Genomic DNA, 13,534 nt, shown 5'->3' with positions numbered 1-13,534 from the left:
ACACACCCGTTACATCATGGAGCTGTGCGCTCAGGCTGCTGAGCGTTCCTCCTTACACACCCATTATATCATGGAGCTGTGCACTCAGGCTGCTGAGCGTTCCTCCTTACACACCCGTTACATCATGGAGCTGTGCACTCAGGCTGCTGAGCGTTCCTCCTTACACACCTGTTATATCATGGAGCTGTGCACTCAGGCTGCTGAGCGTTCCTCCTTACACACCCGTTACATCATGGAGCTGTGCACTCAGGCTGCTGAGCGTTCCTCCTTACACACCCGTTACATCATGGAGCTGTGCACTCAGGCTGCTGAGCGTTCCTCCTTACACACCCGTTACATCGTGCAGCTGGCTGTTCTGTGCGGTTTCCTCATTGCTGTCTTCCAACTTTACAAATGCCATTTTGGTTTGGGTTTTTTTTGTTTGTTTGTTTTGATTTGTTGGTTTTTCGAGACAGGGTTTCTCTGTATAGCCCTGACTATCCTGAAACTCTCTTTGTAGACCAAGCTGGCTTCAAACTCACAGAGATCCACCTGCCTCTTCTTTGTGAGTGCTGGGATTTAAGGTGTGCACCACCACTGCCCAGCAATATTTTGTATTAAAGTCAAATATTGTTGGAACTTGATTTTAATTTCTGTTAGAAATTTTGTAAGTCATTAACAGTATCTTCTTTATCTATAGAATTATTCCTAGTTGATTTTCATTTATAAATCATTATTTTAAATCTAAAATGTAAATGTTTTTCTTAGAGTTTGTCCTTCTTTATTTGTGTATGCACAAATACATTTTTTCTCCAGTTATTCTTTTCATTTTCATAGGAAAGAAAGTGGCAGTTTTCCCATAGGAGTGAGTTATAATGCCAGGGTAAAAAGGGGTCTAAGAGATTTATTCTATTTTTAGCTCATGCCTGATGTTCTGCTAAGGATTGATTCTTACTGTATAACCTCTACTGAAATATTGTGTTTATCTAAACTAACTCCGCAACAATTCAGCCTCAGCCTGGGTTGAAACTCCTTCATTTGATCTAACTTCTAACTTCTGTTAGCCCATTTTTTAAAAACTCTTGTTTCTGCCCTCGGAAACCTACCATGTTGTGAAGTAATGTCTAACATTTGCCAGTGTGGGATGATTTGAGGATGGCTAGATGTTTTGAAGTGAATTTCATGTGTCATTCCTAATTAGCCTGATGATTAAGCATCAGAGTTGGTTCCAATTTTTAAATAAATATTTAAGGATGATCAGCTCATTTGCATTTGTGCTATGCCGCCCATATTTATCAATACCTGTTGATATGCATCTCACCAGAATTTCAGGTCATACTGATATTTTTTATATTGAGTTATGATTAAAGTATATTCTAGTTGCACACATTGTTATGATAATGATCACAAATTAAAGCTTTTTTTATTCAACTGATAAGTTTATACTTTTTTCTCATCTAGAATTCTCAAGCAATACGATCACCCCAATATTGTCAAACTTATAGGCGTGTGCACCCAAAGACAACCTGTCTACATCATTATGGAACTGGTCCCAGGTAATTATATTTTAGAGCTTTACTTGATGACATTTTGATATAGTGGTTTATTGCATTTATATGTTCAGTCTCTTTGATGTTTCCTTATAAAGTTTCCAAGGAGTTTTGCATAACTATTTCCTGATAACAAAGCCTGTATATATACTCAATATTTTTATAGGCCTTAACATGTTTCTGTTTTCTAGAAAATGTCAGCCAACACTTTTTGAGACAGATTTATTTGAGTGTAGTTACACATGGAGTTCAGCTATATAGAATGGTTGTGTGTGAAAAGCTGCTTAGAGACACTGAGTATTAGTATCACATGACAGCAGTGTAAGAACCGTCTTACATTTCATCCTTGGGTGTCAGTCGGGGTCCACCTCCACACATTCTCTTTTTGTTTCAAAATCTCCTGGGCTTCACGGTCACTTGTGGGTTCTGTGCTGCTTTTCTGTGTGGCTAATACAAGGGTGAGCTCCCTGGGAGTCTTCTCGGGACACTTTCATGCCTTGAGTTCTTTAACAACGTGTAGCAACACGCATGGGCAACCTCAAACTGACATAGTGTGTTTAAGTTTTTCTCGCTGCCTTTCTCCCTGTTGTGCACAAATGCAGAGATAAACTTTGGTCTTGATACAGTTTACAGTGCTTTGTAACCAAAAAGGGTTTGTTTTGCCCTTGTCGTGTCTACCTCGCTTACTTTAAAAGAAGGTTAAACGAATATGAAAATTATTTGTAACTGTAGTTCAGATCCTTAGAGTAAACCCAGTGTTGTAGACTCCCTGGCGAATATGGCCGGTAGAATGCTCCCACTGTCGGGTGAGCATCCTGTCTTATCTCACTGCTCTGCTTGCTACTGAAATACTCCAGCTATCAACGTAGCTGCAGCACACATAGATTACCACTAACTTCATCGAAACGGCACTGTCTGTGTTAGGTGTACCGAATGCTGGCATGACCTGTACATGAATGAGCACAGTCTGAAAACTTAGGAACAGTTGAATGGTGTATAGTTATTATTAGAATAGATGTTTACACAGGTACATGCTGACATTTGTGTAGGCGCAGGGGAAGTTCTTGGTTAGTAAGAAATGCTACTAAAAAGCTTAGGTTTGGGAGGTGGGCCAAACTTGAAGTGACTCTCGTTAGCATGGGTGCACAGTTCAGATGGCAGACAGGAACTGAATAAAACCAAAGAGAGTTGTGTACCGTAGCCAGGCACATATACATGCAGTGACAGGTATAATGTGCTGCTTTGGACACATCATGAAAGTGAACGTCTTCTAGTCACCGGGCCAGTGGTCTTCCTGGGCCGCAGCACTTGCTCGTGTCTTGACTTTTTCTGTCTGCTTAACTTGTGGGGATGTTACTGTTTCATAATCGCCAGTCCCTTCTACCTGTCTCTTGGCGTCACTGTAAAGCTTTCTTTTTTGTGAAGTTGCTGTGGTTTATCTGGCCGGTACTGGAGTTGACTTTCTGTGCCTGTTTGCTTTGTCTTTTCTTTTTTCTCTTTGTTTTTGCAAACAGTACTCAAGCACTTTCCACTCTTGTGACCTTCTTTGGAGATAAACTCAGCCGTGTGACTCATTCAACTTGATGCCTGCCTTGCCTTGACAAGTGTGGAGCTCCTAACGCACTTCTGTAGTCTAGGAGCTTAACGCACCTCACTCATTACCTCACCGTAGAGTCCGTTAGAAGGTGAACCTCGACTGGATTTTCGCAGGACTATGTTAAAATGTGAGGCTGAGCTCTTACTGGGGACTTTTGAGACTAATCTACTATCAGGATTGCTTAGGTATTGGCAGAATCCTGTCTGTACTACCAGTGGTTCTCAGCTCTGTATCTCAGCTCCTTCTCACAGGTCTGTGCATCTTCAATAGCACATGTTTGCCATGCCTGACACTTCACTGGTATTAGATTTACAGGTTTACACTTACCAGCTGGGGACTTGATGTAATGAGATCAGGTCCACTTAGATAATCTCCCTGTATGAAGGTCAGCTCTGCCATATGACTGAACTTATTTATGAGAGTGGTATCTAATGTCTGTAGTATCCTGAGGTTATAGTGGGACATGTTGGGACACCATCTTTCAGTTCTGCCTACCACAGTAGATTTTACTACATTTTCTTAAAGACTAGTTGAATTGTGGAAACTAAAACTCTATTAATGAGCTTTTTCATACAAGGTTATATTAAGTCCATTGGTTGATATGCAATTAAAATGTACCCTTTGCTCATGCATGACTCTGCAGCATTATGATTGAGTCATTTGGAAAACACTGGGTCATTAGGGAATACAGATCTTTCTAATAGTGACACAATCATTATATAGTATCCAAAGAGCACATTCATTAATGTCTCACGTAATCTTACTAGGAAACTAATGGGGACACTCATGCTCATGGTAGCAAAAGCATGTTTCCTCAAATTTTAATTTTAATTTAAGAGATTTTTTTTATTGCAGCCTTTTTCTTTAAAGAGTGAAGCTCTCTTCACTTTTGAGAAAGTAACTGCCAAACATCTTCACTTATACCCATGAATTTTTCCCTTTCCTTTCTTTTTAAAAGCTGGCTTAATGGGAGGTGTTTGATGCACAATACAGACTAGTGTGCATAAAATATGTATTTACTGACATTTATATAAGCCTTTGAAAGCTTTACCCCAGCACGGCAGTGAACACATCTGTCACCTTCCTATTCTTTCATGGCTGTCTGTGGTTCCTCCTTGGCTTTTCTTCAACCCCAGTCAGCCGCTACGCCACTGCCTGTCCTGTCAGTCACTGTTTCTTAAACTTTTGTGTGTATTTATTGTTTTTTCTAAAGTCTCATAGGTAGTGTAATTTTGTGAGATTAATCCACTTTTATGTTTTATTTTTACTTAGCATACAGAATAATGGTTTTGTTGTTGTTGTTTGTTTTTTTGTTTTTTGGGTTTTTTTTTTTTTTGGTTTTTTTCAAGACAGAGTTTCTCTGTGTAGCTTTGCACCTTTCCTGGAACTCACTTGGTAGCCCAGGCTGGCCTCGAACTCACAAAGATCCACCTGCCTTTGCCTCCCGAGTGCTGGGATTAAAGGCATGCGCCACCACCGCCCGGCCAGAATAATGTGATGTTTGCATGCATAGATACTGTTGTACCTTACTTACATTCATCCCTCTTTCTCTCCCCTGACTTCTCTATCTTCATTTTCCCCTTTCATTCCCCCAAATAGTTCTTCTCGTGCTTTGTGCGTGCGTGCGTGCGTGTGTGCGTGTGTGTGTGATACTTTTGCCTAATATTTTACAGTTGACATTTTGATTGACATGGTTGTCTGTTCTACCCATGTTATTGTTGTCTCCATTTCAAACAAGCTTAGTAACTGCTTTGCAGGTGTCCAGTGTGCACGCTTTCTAAAATGTGTCTGCAGAGATTTTAAATGTCCGGGCCCTTGTCAGATAAATAAGCCCTCTGGAATCATAAATCCCAAATACAGCTTGTACCAAACTAACACTTCAGAGTGTAAGTATTTGAGAATTCCAGTTTACAGTGAATATTCCAAGATGACCCTGTATTCATTTACATCATCTCTTGAGTTATGAATCCTTCACCTGCTTGTTTTGTGCTTGCTGGGGAAGTAAAACCAGAAGTCAGTTCTAAATGGCCTTGGGAGCAGCAATCACAGAAGTAGGAAGCCTTAGGATAGATGACCCTTGTTTCGCAATTCAAATTCAGATGAGGGTTTCGTTTTGGTTTTTGACAAATGATGAACGTAAGGAATGCTTAGAGTCCAGCCACTGTTGCTTGTTGGAATGTCTGTGGTCAGATCCGCACTGCCGCAGACAGCACAGCAGGCAGCAGCTGGAGTCTGAACCACCAAGTACAGCACTTTAGGAAGGCTGGAAGGCCTCCTCACTCGATTTGGCGACTGGCCCTTCTCTTGAATTCATGTCTTCCTGAAGTGATTGAATATTGCTTCTCAGGTCACACCGACACATGGCCCTGGACAAACCCACAGAGTTAACTGAATTTAAAGATGAGTTATAGTTGCCGGGCAATGGTGGCGCACGCCTTTTTTAATCCCAGCACTCGGGAGGCAGAGGCAAGTGGATCTTTGTGAGTTTGAGGCCAACCTGGTCTACAGAGCAAGATTCAGGAAAGGCACAAAGCTACACAGAGAAACCCTGTCTCGAAAATCAAAAAAAAAAAAAAAAAAAAGATGAGTTATAGCTTTATAGCTTTAAAACTCTTGGGATTATTGTAGAGTTTTATGAAGGTTTTGGACATTATGAAAATATATCTCAACTTAATAGTATGATTTAAAAGAGAAAAGCGAGTTCATTCGGTTTCTATTGTCTGAATATTTGGGTTAGGCATCCAGACAATATCCATCTCATCATAAGCACTGTCAAGCTTCCGGAGAAACCTTTCAGTTCCACAGTCCCTCCTTTGAATTACTCTGCTTTGTCATTTCTGCAGTTAAGTTTCAGTACATTTTTTTGCCAAAAGAGTAAATTATTTTAAAAAGTAAGAATTTTACTCTTCTTCATGTTGAAATTTAATATTTTCATTTGATTGGAACATTATCAATTTTAGTCATGTGCCCTCCCAGCTATGAATTTAGCTGAGAAATCACTGGCACTCCAACTGCTGGTTACTTGGTAACTAGGTCCCGACATTTGGCCCTGGGTGCTGGCCTGATTGATACTTGTTTCTCCCTCTCTTTGTAGAGAAAGGGCAAACCCAGCTGACAGGGACAAAGGGGCGTGGCTCCTGGCTCACTAGGAGAGCCCTAAAGTATGAAGTGGCGTCGTTCCTCCCATAAAGTTACCTAATGCCAGTTGACTATCACTCCTCAGTAGACAAGAAAAAGGACAGGAAAGGAATTCTCAAATTAATGTTTAGACAAAACATTAAGTTTCTGGTTGTTTTGAGATAGAGTTTCCCCCCTTGTAGCCCTGGCAAGCCTAGAACTCACTCTGTAGACCACGCTGGCCTCATACTCACTAACATGTGCCAGCCTCTGCCTCTAGAGTGCTGGGATTATAGGCATGACCTATACCCTATCAGTCTGAAGTTTTTAATGTTACAAGTAAACAAAAAACCGAACTCTGTGGAATTTATTTTACTTTTTTTTGTATATGGTAGAGCAAATTTAATAATGATCTATATTAATATAAACTGGTACACTGAAGATTTCAATTTGAGAGACTAAATGACTCTTTCACTTGCTAACTGATACTGTAAATTACATATTTGCCTGATTTTTAAAATCCAGGTGTGAGTGTGCCCAGTTGCCGTTATTAATATCACAGTTGATACTTTCGATAGAACTTGAGATGTTTGCAGTCATCTTCAACAGATGGCATCTTTTAGCCCAGGCTCCTTTGCAGCTCTGCCTGCTGCCTAGCAGCCTAACGCAAACCCGAATGAAGTAGTTGAAAGTGGCCAGCTTGCAGGGATCAGCAGCTCTCACACATGCTGACATAATCAATAGCCTGTTGGCATCCCACCCCTGCCTCTGTCTTGTTCTTGAGCCTGCTACTCCCTCCTAGTGACCACGCCCTTCTTCAGTGGGTGGTGTTTTCCAGAGGATGCATAAAATGCCAAAGATGTCAAGAGAAGAAAAGCATTGCGAGTCTGGGAAGGTCTAAAGAGGCAGATGCTGGTGTTGCCATGAGCACCAAGCCTTGGGAACATGGAAGCAGAGCATTGTGTGCATCTGCATTACTCATGTGCTTTGTGCTCTGTCAAGGCGGGTGTGCCTGTGAGTAGGCAGCGCCCTTGCGGAGGCAGCTGGCGTGGTGAGCGGCATGATGTGTTCTGTGCTACTCTTGCTCCGAGCTCCTGTTTTCAGAATGACTTAATGGTACTTGAAGATCCTTGATTGAAAAGACAGTGTGGGAGTTATGACTACATATGCGTCCTTCTGCACAAATAAGCATTCCTCAGTGTTCTAATGAGCTTTATCATTTTATGTGCTCGTAATTATACTTGGAGAAGTCTGAGACTTGTCAGAGATAAATAAGCCTTCAAATGATATTTTAAATAAGAAAAATCGCTTTATTAATGACGGTCCACTTATTTTTATGTAAATAAAAACTGATAAATTTTGGTGAAAATAGCTGAAATTAAAAAAAAAAAGACCTTCATATAAAATGAAGTTTTATTGGCTTATTTTGCCAACAAAGAGTTTTCTCCAGTAATCTATGCAATGCATATTCTTCTGGGAATGCCTGCTGGTCCTATTAGAATCTGTAAACTTAGTTGAACAGGAGTTGTTTTTAATACACACTGCATTCAAGGAAAGGTGAACGTGAATGTGTATGCATGCTGTTTCTTTGTTTGCTTTCACTGACATGTTGTAGGTACTCACTCAGATGCTGTTATGTGGACACCAGACAGAAGCCTCTCTTCATCAGTAAAGTTATCATAGTCCTGTTCTTCCTTACATTTTAATATGGTCATTTTATTTAAAAGTAAAAACAAGCACATGTCTGTCCATCTAGCCTCAAACACTACCCAAGAGTATAGGGTAATGAGCCTCCAAAATAATAATGGTATGTTATATAGATGGGAAAGAGCTCATCCAAAGTTAGAAAGTGGGGGTGGGGGGGTCACATGAGGCCAGCACTCAGCAGGCTGCATGTGAAAGCCAATTACTTTTTCTTGATCATTCTCCTGGGAACACGCATTTTGCCTGTCAGCAGAAGTGGCCTCCTGGCAGTGACATTGAAAGGATGCTCTTGGCAACCAAGAGCGGAGTGTGAATATTCTGGTCCCTATGTTAGTCTGTTCTTGAAGAAATGACTAGCCTCACCTGCTGTGATGCTGACCGAGCGGTGACCTAAGAGAAAGGCGGGTCTCAGAGCTCAGGATGGCTGTTCCTAATAGGCCCCCGCGCATGAAGTTGTCAGCATACATCCTATCCAGTACTGATGCTTTTGCTGGCATGTTCTTGGAGCTGAGGCCTTGGGCTGGGCTTGGGCTGGCAAGCAGAGGGAGCATCAACTCTTCCCTTTATCTGTAATTTATATCCCCTTTGTGAAATAGTACCTGTATTCAGTAACTATATTAAAGAAAAATTTTCTCAATTTTTGTCAAAGACATGGACCTTATGTATTAATATTTGTGGAGGTCAGTTGCTGAACTCAGAAATACCAGTATTCTTTCAGTTGAATGTGGTTGAAATGCTGTTATAACTAGGGGCTCTGTTGATCTTTCAGCCACATTTGCTATAGTCTATGGTATAGCAAATGTGGAAGGCACATCGGCCAGAACAAAACTGACCAAAAAGACTTTTACAAAAAGGAAAAGTTGTTCTTTTTTCTCGTTCTCCTGGGACAGGAGATGATAAAGTGTGCAGTCGATTCAGTGCATGGAAGTAGATAGGAAGTGTAGAATTGTCAAGGTTTCAGAGACCTAAGTAAGGGTGAGACAGTTGAGTAAAAGCTGGTGACAGTGAGGGGCCTAAGCCGATGGGTTTCAGCAGCTGAGCATCATTGGCTCCTGGAGCATCCGGACGAGGAGAGGGGATGAAGTCAAAGTGTCAGGAGATGAGGTGCAGAAGGAATGGGGTTCATAAACAAAACCTTGACGGTCAGAGTGAGGATGTATGTGAGTTTGAGCTACTTGTGAGCTCTACTTTGAAATGAACACAGGTTCCCACTTTCCTTTTCAGCTGCCAAGGGAAAGAATGTGAATAGAACCTTCATCCATGTCATATGAATACTGTGGAAGATTCTCAAGGTCCCCCAGGCCCCTTGATTGTATTAGGTGGACAGCATGTGCATATTCTTATTCTTGTGTCCTTTTTCATAGCTTTGAGAAAACTTAACGGATGTTATTGGTATTCTAGTTGCTTCCTGCTTAACTTGTCCCTAGCAAGATTAATTACTTCTGAAAATTCCATGTTTTCTTCTTTCTTTTCTTCAGGAGGTCTCAGATCATATTTATTCTCTCCTCATTTGGTTGCTTCTTAGAGATTTTTAGACGCTGTATAACATGAAACCTCTATCTCTACAAATGCATTGTGAGGTTTGCACTTTACGTGACGTGTTCTTATTGGAAATGAGGAAATAATACTGGAAACTGTCACTATGATAACACTTGCATGTGTAGAGATATCTTTGCCTTTATTGACCTTCATTTGCCCTTCCTGTAGAACTGAAGTGGATTGTCATTGCTACTATTTATAGATGTTCACAGCAACTCCTGACACAGCTGGGCTAGAGATTGAGTGTCTAGTAAACCCCTTAGAAAGTGAAGTCTCCGTGAGTTCGAGGCCAGCCTGGGCTACCAAGTGAGTTCCAGGACAGGCGCAAAGCTACACAGAGAAACCCTGTCTCGAAAAACCAAAAAAAAAAAAAAAAAAAAAAAAAAAAAGAAAGTGAAGTCTTTACTAGAGAGATTAAATTTGGAAAACGGCAGAATGTACCTTCAAGTGAAAACAAAAATTTGTGTAATCCAAGAGGTCCATGCCTAAGACAGGCCGGCCTAGTGACTACTGCAGACTTCTCTTGTCTACATGTGTCTGTATAGTTGTGTTCTCTAGATTGTTGATACAGACTTTTAAATGACTTTACCTTTAAAGTGCTACTTGCTATTAACAAGTATGTGAATTGCTGTTTTCCTGTTGGGTATTGTAAATTAAAGCAGAAATCCTCCCACCTCCCTACAGTTAATAACTTTAATGTTCTTATGCCATTTTATGATAGGAAAAAACATCCTAATTCTTAGCTTTGTGAAGCTTTTCTTACATCTCTAAAAATGCTTTAAAACCCTTTTGTATAGACTATATACAACATGACAATAGTTCAAATAATCATTGGAATTATTTACTTCTGTCAAAACCATATTTCTCTTTTTAACTAGTGGGGAAATAACACAATGGGGCTTATTCTTTTTATAACATTCTATATTTATCATATAATACTTAATCAAAACTAGTTAGTTTTAATTAAATATAACCCAGGAAATACAGTGATAGTTTTTAATTGAAATGCTTGTTTTACCTTATATTTGAATGACTTTGATATTCAGTAATGCACTCTTTTTAAAAAGACTTGGTACCCTTTATAAACTTATTCTCAGATATGAGCTAGTTACTTAAATGGTAAACACTGACTGAGTAGCATATACATTCCATGCAAAATACATCTATGACTATTTCCGTTGATGAACTGTAGTGAGGTGAGAGACATATCTTTAACAGTCACACTTAAATTTTACGTAAAAGGGGAAAAAAGGCCAAAAGTTGCTGGCACCTTGTTTCAGGGCCACAGACACTTCTGTGAGAAGATGGCATTTACCTTAAGACCTGGAGGGTACAGGTTCTCTAGCTTTGACAGAGCTAGGGCAGCACATGGCTGCCATGTGCAGATGTGTGAGAGCATGGAAGGCTTTTGTGTTGACGAAGAGGAAGAAGAGTAGAGTGGCTGAGCAGAGTAAGGCTGCAGAGACCTGCTGGGGAGAAGGTTGGAAGGACAGACAGGAAGTGGGAGAGACCTGCTGGGGAGAGGGTTGGAAGGACAGACAGGAAGTGGGAGAGACCTGCTGGGGAGAGGGTTGGAAGGGCAGACAGGAAGTGGGAGAGACCTGCTGGGGAGAGGGTTGGAAGGGCAGACAGGAAGTGGGAGAGACCTGCTGGGGAGAGGGTTGGAAGGGCAGACAGGAAGTGGGGAAGCAGTTGGCTTTTCTTCCCTTTGCAGTGCTTTCGGTAATAGAGTGATGACTGCCTTGACATTCACAGTGTACTCGGGCACAGTGAAGCCTGTTGGCCGTCACTGATGCCATTCCCTCGTGGCATGATCTCTCTTCCTGGAGACTGATACTCTCAAAAGGTTTCCAAGGGATTGTATGTTCTCGCTGTTGTTGTTTTTCTGTATAAATGGGAACTATATGTATCTTTCTCCTTTTTTAATGCCAATGACCACTTACCATATACTTTTTTTTTTGCATTTGGTATTTTTTTTTTTTTTGTACTTGCCAAAATATCACAGAGATTTTATTTTTAAATGAAAGAAAGCACTTACTTTGGGACTTACACTTCCAAAGGGTAGTAGGCATGATGCTAGAGCAGTACTGGAGAGCTTAGATCGGATCCACAGCATGAGGCAGAGAGAACTAACTGGGAATGGTGTGAGTGTTTTGAAATCTCAAAGCCCTCATCCAGCAATTCACCTTCTCTAACAAGACCAACTTCCTAATCCTTCCCAAGCAGTTCCACTAACTGAGAACCAAGCATTCAAATGAGTCTATGAGGGCCATTCTCATTCAAACCACCACATTCCACTCCCTGGCCCTCAGAGGCTTGTAGCCATATCACAATGCAAAGTGCATTTAGTCCAACATGAAAAGTCCCCATAGTCTTTCACAGTCTGAGTCTTCTGAAACTCAGTCTCTTAATTGTAACCACCTGTAAAATCAAAAGCAAATTACATTCTTCTACCATGCAATGGCATAGAACATGCATTACCGTTCTAAAGGGAGCACAGGGGGCTTAGTGGGGAAGGACTGGATCTAAAGCAAGAGCAAACTCTGCAGGAAAGACTCCAAATCCTAGAATTCTGTGTCTCATGTCAAAGGGCTAGGATGACTGCCCTGACAGCCTTGCTGATTGCAACACAGTTCTCTCTGAAAGACCATACATATGATAGAAAGTTGGCTTTTATTCTCAACAGGTACATAATATCTGTTTATGCTCTACTTGATAATGAAGAATGCTTCAGTAAAAATTTTGTATATTTATATTTCCTGTCATATTTGTGACTAAATTCTACTCTTGAATATCTAAATAGATATGATATAGGAAAGATTTGTGAATTAATTTTTTTTTACCTTTAGAAGAAAAGTATCAATACTCTCACATCCTAACTCTAGAGATTTCTAGAATAGATCATCATGGCAACCTATGAGCTGTGCTTCTCAAAGCCTTGACAGTATTTTGAGAGAGCATAGATATCTATAAGATATGAGTTCATAGGTAGCCAAGTAAACCCCTATGAAGTCGTGAGCTAAGCAGTGGCCCCACTCTTTGTTAAGATGGCCAGGCTTATTCAGGGTGGTACAGTGGTGGACAAGGGCGTTTTACTCTTTATGAGTAATAATATCAGAAACTCTATTTTCTTATCTCTGGGTAGTTTTTTCTTTGATTAGGCGTGTTTCATCCTAGGTTATATGATTATCAAGTCAGGTTTCTTTAGAAAACCGCAGTCCAGTGGCGGAACCATCCCATCCGGAAGCATTTCAGCATCCTCAGCTGTCGTTGATGACTCTGGAATCCTCTGTGCATTTCAGATGCACTCACATTATCACTTAGAAAGTGCCCTGCTTGTGGTTGAGTTTTGCCAGTGGAAACATGACCACTGTGACTTGGGAGCCACATGTCAGCTTTAGTTCCCATTTTACGACTCACAGCTTTACAGCCTTATAGTTAAATGTTCAAACAACGCGGCATCAGCTTGACATTCTAGATTCTTATTACAGTAGTTACTGTTGCTGAAATAATCTGTCCTGAGGCTGGCTAGTTTCAACTTGGCACAAGCTGTAGACATCTGAGAGGAAACAACATCCTCACTTGAGAAAATGCCTCCAGAAGATGAGGCTGTAGGCAAACCTGTAGGGCATTTTCTTAATTAGTGATTAATGAGGAAGAACTCAGCCCATTGTTGGTGGTGCCACCTCTGGACTTGTGGTCCTGGGTTCTATAAGAAAGCAGGCTGAGCAAGCCATGGGGAGCAAGCCAGTAAGCAGCACCCCTCCATGGCCTCTGTATCAGCCCCTGCCTCCAGGTTCCTGCCCTATTTGAGTTCCTGCCTTGGCTTCCTTCTGGGGACTATGATTTGGGATATGTAAGTCAAATAACCCTTTCCTCCTGTGGTGGTTTGAATAGGAATGGCCCCATGGACTGATGTGTTTGAATGATTGGCCTGTGGGGAGTGCCACTATTAGGAGGTGTGGCATTATTGGAGTGTGTCACTGTGGGGCAGGCTTTGAGGTCTCAGATGCTCAAGCTAGGGCTATTGTGGCATTCACTTCCTGCT

General features: G+C 41.1%; 1 protein-coding gene across 3 annotated transcripts in view; it reads left to right on the top strand.

The window, feature by feature from the left end:
* The window catches only part of Fer (FER tyrosine kinase), a 346,826-nt gene that overhangs the window by 223,915 nt on the left and 109,377 nt on the right, over positions 1-13,534 (top strand). For all 3 annotated transcript variants that reach the window (XM_052750228.1, XM_052750229.1, XM_052750230.1), the window contains one exon: positions 1,441-1,535. In XM_052750228.1, coding sequence (XP_052606188.1) covers positions 1,441-1,535 — 95 coding nt within the window. The remainder of the gene's footprint in view (positions 1-1,440; positions 1,536-13,534) is intronic.

Source organism: Peromyscus californicus, unplaced genomic scaffold (genome assembly GCF_007827085.1).
Source record: "Peromyscus californicus insignis strain IS unplaced genomic scaffold, ASM782708v3 Scaffold_21__1_contigs__length_65335640, whole genome shotgun sequence".
Classification (NCBI taxonomy): Eukaryota; Metazoa; Chordata; class Mammalia; order Rodentia; family Cricetidae; genus Peromyscus; species Peromyscus californicus.
The sequence above is the reverse complement of the archived record's forward strand: the minus strand, read 5'-3'. Positions and strand labels throughout refer to the sequence as shown.